This window comes from Cibotium barometz, chromosome 24 (genome assembly GCF_041138505.1).
Source record: "Cibotium barometz isolate CiBa-2024 chromosome 24, ASM4113850v1, whole genome shotgun sequence".
NCBI lineage: Eukaryota > Viridiplantae > Streptophyta > Polypodiopsida > Cyatheales > Cibotiaceae > Cibotium > Cibotium barometz.
Genome location: NC_141069.1, coordinates 28,731,587 through 28,739,559, shown reverse-complemented (window position 1 = coordinate 28,739,559; position 7,973 = coordinate 28,731,587). Strand labels below are relative to the sequence as shown.

The 7,973-nt window shown below is 39.9% G+C and overlaps 1 protein-coding gene across 2 annotated transcripts; it reads right to left on the bottom strand.

The window, feature by feature from the left end:
- Window positions 1-619: 619 nt before the first annotated feature.
- LOC147625126 (uncharacterized) lies at window positions 620-6,074 on the bottom strand. 2 transcript variants are annotated; one of them, XM_086818941.1, is made up of 3 exons: window positions 5,925-6,074; window positions 4,972-5,229; window positions 620-1,743 (listed from the first exon to the last, which is right to left on the bottom strand). In XM_086818941.1, the coding sequence occupies exons 2-3, from the start codon at window positions 5,182-5,184 to the stop codon at window positions 1,636-1,638; spliced, it is 321 nt and encodes a 106-aa protein (XP_086675067.1). In that variant the 5' UTR covers window positions 5,185-5,229; window positions 5,925-6,074; the 3' UTR covers window positions 620-1,635. The 2 variants fall into 2 exon arrangements, with proteins under 2 accessions (XP_086675067.1, XP_086675066.1); XM_086818940.1 differs by lacking the exon at window positions 620-1,743 and adding an exon at window positions 1,835-2,418.
- Window positions 6,075-7,973: the final 1,899 nt, after the last annotated feature.

The following is a 7,973-nucleotide window of genomic DNA, read 5'->3' as shown; positions in this document are numbered from 1 at the left end:
TACCATCCTTCTTCTTCTGGAACAACACAGGTGCTCCCCAAGGTGAATTACTTGGTCTTATAAAGCACTGTTCCAAAAGTTGACAGAGCTGTTCCTTAAGCTCAATTGCTTTAGGCAAAGGCATCTTGTACGGTCTCTTTGATACAGGCTCACTCCCTGGAAATATTTCGATACCATGGTCAATTTCTCTGGGAGGTGGAAGATTCGCCAAATCTTCAGGAAATACGTCAGTAAAATCTTGCAACCACATCGGTTCAGCTTCATTCTCAGATTCTTTAACCTTGTTCAACTTCACCACAAATATCTTTTGCCCTGATTTAAGGCCTTCAATAACCTCTTAGCTTTAGATAACTTTGCCTTGGGCTGTCCATTCTTCCCTTGCACCAAAACTTCCTGATTTCGGTCATCCAAAAAAGAAAAAGTTTCTTGTGCGCAATGAATATTCGCTCGCCTGGATCATAGCCAGTCCATTCCCAAAATTCTATCATAAACACCTACAGGTAAAACTCTAAAATACGCTGAGGTTGAACTACTTCCGAGTTAAAAACAAAGGTACCCTACTATGGTCCTCGACAAAACATCCTTTCCATTCGCCATCTCCACTGTCATGGGTCCGGTATTAAACTGATCCAATTTTAGCTTCCTTAAACATTTAGGAGATAAAAACAAATGAGTACTTCTGTAATCAATAAGCAATTTGAAAGTCTCACCTCCATGAGTCGCTTGCATCTATATAACTGCATACTGATTCTGGGCACCAGGATTATCAATTGCAGTATACAAGGTCGCTCGATCATTAGCTTAATCGCCAATGGTAGGGTTATTCCTAGCCCCGTAGGCTCTACCACCTCTACCTCTTCCATTCATCCTTGCAGTTCGTCCTCTTGCTCGACCTCTACCTCTATTGCCATTATCCTGTTCAAACCTCTGATAAATTCCTCTCATTCTGGGGATTAGTCCCTGTTGCAGTTGTTGTACAATGTTGCAAACTTGGACAAGTATTCCTGTAATGTCCCCACTCATTACATTCAAAGCATTGGACATTAGACAAATCCCTTACTGGAGCATTAGCCGCATAAACTCTCGGTCTCGGCGGTGGCTGGAAATTTGATTGCGGAGGAGGTCTCCTATTTTGTCCCTCTTGCAGTCTCGAGTGCACCAGCTCCCTTCTTCTAACTCCATGATCCTGAGATATTTCTCTTGACAATGGTTTAGCTCGAAGTAAGGCATCCTGAACAGATGTAGGCCTCATTGCCTCCAAACGCGTATCCAATGGTCTATTCAAACCTTGACAAAATCTGGCAATAATCTGCTCTGCAGTCATCAATGGAGCGTACCTTCATAAAGACACAAACTTTGAATAATATTCCTCCAAAGATAGTGAAAATTACTTCAAACGATAGAACTTGTTCATCTTCAGTGTCTCATGTGCTGGGGGTAAATATCGTTCCCTTACAGCTTGCTTAATCTGTTCCCAAGTCTGTGAACTAGGAACAACACCTTTGTCCTTACAATACTGCTTCCACCATAGCTTTGCCTCGCCTGCTAGCTTAAACATACCAAACATTGCACGATTTACCGGAGCTGTACCGGCTTCATTAAAGTAATCATCAAGTTGCTCAATCCACGTCTCAGCTAACTTCTCAACCTCAGAGCTTCCCCTTTAAAGATTGGGGGTTGAAACTGCTTCAAGAGTAGCTTCTTCTTCTGAGCCTCCGTATACATACTAACAGGTAAAACGTCCTGATAAAATCACAAATACCATGAAAACTTTAGACTAATGCACACTGCTCAATAGTCTCACTCGCTCAGTTCAACACTTAGACAAGAGAGAGATTAGCAAATATAATTTCTTAATTCAAAAAGAAATATTCAGTACAATATTCATTCAGGAACTACAAAAGTGGCCTCTTGATCCTTGAGGCACTTCAAAGTACTAGCACATATCCAATAAGTCGGAGTACATAAAGTCTCCAAGATATGGTGATCTCGGGGTATTCGAGTCATTCCTTCTCTAGCACTAAAAGGTATGTGAACCCAATCAGCAGGTATCACACATCGGACTTGATCAAAAACCCATTGATTCTGGAGTACAACTCTTCCATCTCTAACAATATAGGTTTTACGCTAAGGAGTCCCACAAAAAGTAAACATAGAGATAACTCTCAATTTTTCCAACAGTTTGATCCTCTGGAGGCTGACGGTAAAGTGCTCAAGTCTTGCTGCATCTATAACACAATATTCTGAACATGTCACTCTAAGTCTGGAAGATAACGGCCACATCAAAGTAGCAGGGTCAAATAGCTTGTCAACCACAATCTTCATTGTCTCTCTGAAGTCAACATTATCTGACTTGCATGCAGTATCAAATACGATCCCAAAAATTGTGAACATCGTGTAAGGAGATAATCGATGTCTCTGTCAAAAAAAAGATAACCTATGAGTCTCAATCCAATCTCATGCATCAATCAAGACCACATTACTCAACCAAGAGTCAATCAATTTCCAAACAATTTCAGCCACTATAGGCAAACCAAGTCATTGCTCAACCAATTTCCAAACAAGCGTCCATTCCAGTCTGCATAAGACAATTTCTCAAAACTCAACACAATATTCCATTGTTTCAAACAAATCATTCTATTCCAATATCATTTCATACAAAAATCAAACTCCTCAGAGTTTCCAAACTGGAAAAATACAAAACTTTGGGAGATTTCCAATCAACCCATCTGAATACCATGAAACTTCATAGCTTCCATATCAATCCACTGAAAAGGTACAGTCAAGTTTTCTAAAATTCTATAGGTATCAGATAATCTAGGTAGACCATACTCAAATTTTGGATCACTCAGTCTATTGTAATATCTATCAAACAAGGCTATTCTATTTGCAGAGACAATTCTAGTCACTTCATGATAAATCCACTGATTTTGCGTCATCCTCACGCCACCAATTGTAACCATCCTATCAACTCTCGTTGGCAAGAACACGTACAAACGTACTGGTCCCAGCTCCTCGAACCATCTAAGTTTGCGGAGATCCGTTGATAGATTCGTGATCCGATCAACCCGTATGTTAAAGTATCCACCTGACAAGTGCCATCCTTCTGACCACTGTACTGCTCTAGTGGGGTATGATGGATTTAACTTCTCAAGGGTCCATAACATCATCGTCTTGAAACACAGGTCTGATGATGCACAAGCCATGTAGTACATAATCAGGAAAATATAGTACTTGTCGTAATCATTCTACGAACCAATTATATTAGGATTAGGGTAGAACGAAGAACATGGGGAAATACATAAGTACGAAAACAAGCAAGTACCAAATCAAACATTCCTCAGACATGGTTATCATAACCAACAATTCCTAGGTCAATCTATAATCAATAACTAACCCAGATCAATTAATCAACACATAAGAAAACTGCGCTCTGATACCACCCTGTGAGTAACCCGTCCCAGCCTAGCACAATCACCTTGATCCGCCCAGTCACGAACAAGCTATACTCAGTAGTTGGCTAGCTAATAATGGTAATCCAACACATGCCATTCTAGTTCCAGTAATGAAGACATGGAATACAAGCCATTGGCGCCTAGCATAGCTCTACCTCGCAGTCGAAAGCTATAAAGAAGAGTAAAATAATTCCCTTCACCTTTTTTCAACTCATCAGGAAAGGTCTTGACAGGAACACTGGCTGTTGACATAACTGGGTTATCTAATGCTTTTTTTCCATATTTTCAGGGCATAGCCATTAGATTAACAGTTCGCCCCTTTAATTCCAATGCTTTTTTCCTCATGTATGTTTGAGGCATAGCCATTGTATCTCCAAGACTTTTAGTCACGGAACAAACAAAAATAAAAGAAAACAATCTAATGTGTGTTTCAATGTTTAACAGTTTTAATTTGTTGGAAAGTTACTCGACTAATCGAGTCCACCCATCCATTGAAAGGAGCCGTCGGGGCAACCAATCACCCACTTTCCACCCTGCACACACCCTTTCTTTTTTTAGTGAACTAAGCTACCACACTGTTTAACATATAAAAAAATCTTCCTTATTTATTTCCAAACTTCATTCGTTAAATCAGCCCTTCAATCAATTGAAAACAAATGAATACAGAGACCAAGTAAAACAGTTCATTTAAAAACAAAAACAATCCTTTTCTTGTCTTAGTCTCTTTCATACTATTCATCAAATCATTTCCAATCCAAATATTTCAATCAAATCACAGTCCTCAGACTTTTCAGCACAGTCTCCACAAGACTTTTTCAACATAGTCATCTTTCTTTCAATCTAGTAGGTGTATCTAGAATCCAACCTCTCTCCTAAAGCTACCCACAACTAGGAGAGGAAAACCAAGGGACCAACTCAAACCTTCTTCTACCGGTGCCGAAAAAATTAACGCTCATAGCCCTTCTAAGCTTTTCCGCCCCTCCAAAGTGGTGATCATCTCTTGGGGGCACTCTTTGCACCATTGGTCTCTCAGCCCAGCAAAAACCAACAGCTCATCCACTTCATGGGGACCTCAGTTGCATGCAAGTGGGAGAAAGAAACACAGGAGAGTAGGGATTCAACTCCTTGTTCTAAACCATAGTCAATAATATTCTCTTCTTCGTCATAGACATGACGGAATTCACATATCTTTCTTTCGCCATAGACATGGCAGATTTCATATCAATTCATATCCTTTTCCTCGTCATAGACATGACGGAATTCAACTTCTTCTTGCCATAACTTTACCATATCCTTTCCATAACTTTTCTTACTCTGATTGCAAACAAACTTGAAATCAAACAGCTTCTTTTGGAAAACAGTTTACTTTCCTATTTATGCAAGAAAACATATGCTCATAGTTTCGTGTTTGGAAAAACCAAAACTTGACGTTCAATTCTCGAAAATACTATAGGCAATTCTAGCGTCCGTCTATGCATGCGTGCAATTTAAATTTACAACTTGAAATTACTGGAACCTGATTTCGTATGAGATTCGGTTGCACTGGAGCAACTCGTACTGGCGTTGTCGCTACTGCTTCATTCGCCACTGCTTCTTGAATAATCAAGATTTCTTCTTGGTTTTTTTGCATCTCTTTGTGTACTTCAGGATCATTAACTTGCACTTGTGGGTTAGGAACGTCATTACGGCCACCACGACCTCCACTACCACCACGTCCGCTCGAGTACATGTCATAATGTAGAAAATTCCACGAAAAATCCACACAAGGAGAATACTGCAAATAAACTACTTAGAATTCATCCAAAACACATAGGAAGGTTTGTATTTTCATCCCCTTATTTTTAGAATTCAAAAACTCTATTTTTAGAGCTAATTTGCTCTATTTTTAGGCAAAAATACACACTTTTTACTCTTTTCAGATAGTAAATGAATTTTTATAGTAGCTAAAAGTAATCAAAAAATTCCATAAAAATTAAAGAAAATCACACAACTTAGCTAAAGTACGTGATAATTTTTTCAGAATTTTTGAACTATGGAAAAAGGTATGGAAAACTCAAAAATGACTGAAAATAGTCAAAAATAGGCTGTTTTGACACTAGAAAATTAATAATAAATTTTCTACCCATAAATAAATTCAAAAAAAATTATTTTCATAAAATATAGATGTAGGCATTAGGCTCCTAAGTTTTCATGAATTTTGGAGTCATAAAAATATAAAAAGCATCAAAAAGCAACCCTTGCTGTCCTAAAAAGCAAGAAATAAAGCAAACGGGAGTACGGGTTTGCATCTACATCATCATAGATCTTGGGATATGGGAGTAGCTAATGGATGTAGCTCTCCTTCATCAACAAGATTTACATAAACAAGACAAGAACTAGGGTATGGATGCACAACAACACATGCATCAACACCAATAAACAGTAAAAAAAACAAGGGAGAGGGTAGAGAGAGAAGGTGGGGAAGCATACCTGGCTATGGAGAGCTTGGAGGAGAAGACCACCGTTTGCAGAGCTTCAAAACTTCAACAAGATCAATTGAGTTATGAGGGGGGGTCTTGCTTCTTATATAGGCACCGGGCACTCCACAAATAGCAGAAAAAGCAAGCAGGGGGGGAGAGCTTCAAAATTGCGCAATTTTGATTCTAGAAGCTTCCTCAATTTTTTCTTAGCTTGCCCCCCAAGTTTCATGCTTTTTTTGCACTTTTTCATCTATTTTTGGCAATTCTGACCTATTTTTAGTAGTAAAATCCTAATTTTGCAATTTGGATGCTTCTGGAACATTCCAACACACAAAAATAGTCTTCCCCATAATTAAATACAAAATATATTAAAAATACGTGCTCTGGACTCAATTTTTACGGGAAATTAAGTCTACTGCACTCAGAAAATCCAATTTTGAATCCGAAAAATACGATAATTCAAGAAAAATAATCTTTATTAATAAAATAACTCAGAGTACAAAATTTCCAGAGTCAGGTAATTTTTACAAAATATCTTGGGATATTACATATAGGCCCAATTTCTTCATGGTATACTCAGGCATGATGTTGACTCCCTAACCACCATCAAGGACCACCCCTGCTAGTTCTTGCCCTGCTATGTGTACCACTATGTGTGGGGTGCGGTAGTCAACTGTGGGAGTACTAGAAGGATTGACATTTAGACTAGACACGGAAGAATGTGATAGACGCCCACCACTATAAGGTTCTTGGGATGCAAACTGAGTAATCATTGAGGAAAGGTGGAACCTAAGTATAGGGCTAAGACACATGATATCATAGAGGGAGATAGGCGAGTTACCCAAGGGAATGCTCCTAATAAGTTTGTCATAGATAGAAGTAGCCATGGGACTAGTGGGTGGTACAGGTATAGATGAGAGGGGATCAAAAACTGGGCGTAAGGTTTCTAAATCCTCATAGGCTTTCCTGTAGGCTAGGTCAATGTGGTTATGAGCCATAGGTAAAGGAGCATGTGGTTGTGATGGTGGTTCCAAGTCAGCTAATGGTAGCTTCCCCTTAGAACGGGTGATAGTAGCACAATATGGTGAGGATTGGCTAGGATTAAATAGAGATGAGGCCATGAGTGTGTGTGGATTGGTGGGTTGTGATGGGTGTTGAGATGTGGAAGCATAAGTGGAGGATGATGAATGGATAGAGATGAGTCATGCAGTTGGGGGTGCTTGAGGTGGTGGTTGTGTTGGTGGTGGTGGTGGGTGGTTAGGTGGGTTTGGGCAATCTTTTGTGTAATGATCTTTGGAATGAGGACAATTCCTACAAGGTGGGGAACCTTCAGGAAGAGGACATCTAGATTGGAAGTATCCACACTCTCCACATCTATAACACATGATAGGGCGGTTGCGTACAGGGGGTCTAGCAGGTGGAGATGGGGCAGCTACAAAAGAAGCTGTGTGTGGTTGTGGTGGAAGTTGGGTCGGGACTGGTAGTAATGGGGGTGATGGTTATGGAAAAGTTGGTGGAACAAAATGTGGATAGGTAGGTGAAATATACTGACCTGGCATAACTGGCTGAGCAAATTGGGGTGCTGCTACTGCCGGTTGGGGAATTTGTTGTTGTAAGTGTCAAAATCCCTTGAGGTAGTAACACTCACTATCATCATGACCCCCTTTCTCACAAAAATGACAGTATTTTTGCTTGGGACAATCTTGGTGAGTATGGCCACGCTCATGACAGGTAGTGCACCACATACTACGTTTGACTTCTTGTTTAACTTTGAGCTGCTCCAACTCTTGATTGAGTTGTTTGATACTATTCCCAGGAGAATGATCACTTTTGAGCTTGTTGATTTCTTGACGTAGTGTCTCTTCCTCTTGTTTGACTTGTTGGAGCTTCAATGCATCCAATTCTTGTCGAAGCTTAGGCGATGGATCCTTCAATGCTTGTCGAAGCTTAGCTACTGGGTCACCCCGTTCGGTGGCAGTTGAAGTACATAATAGAAGACGAGCATTTTCAATCTGAGTAGCCATATTTTGAAACTCCACATCTGCCTTGAGATTCTCAG

Bases quoted from the DNA above. Each gene is read 5' to 3' on its own strand.
- LOC147625126 (XM_086818940.1), bottom strand. From the start codon at position 5,184: ATGTACTCGAGCGGACGTGGTGGTAGTGGAGGTCGTGGTGGCCGTAAT. The intron at 2,419-4,971 runs GTTCCAGTAATT...TTTTTTTGACAG, and splicing joins CGAATCTCATACGAAATCAG to AGACATCGATTATCTCCTTA.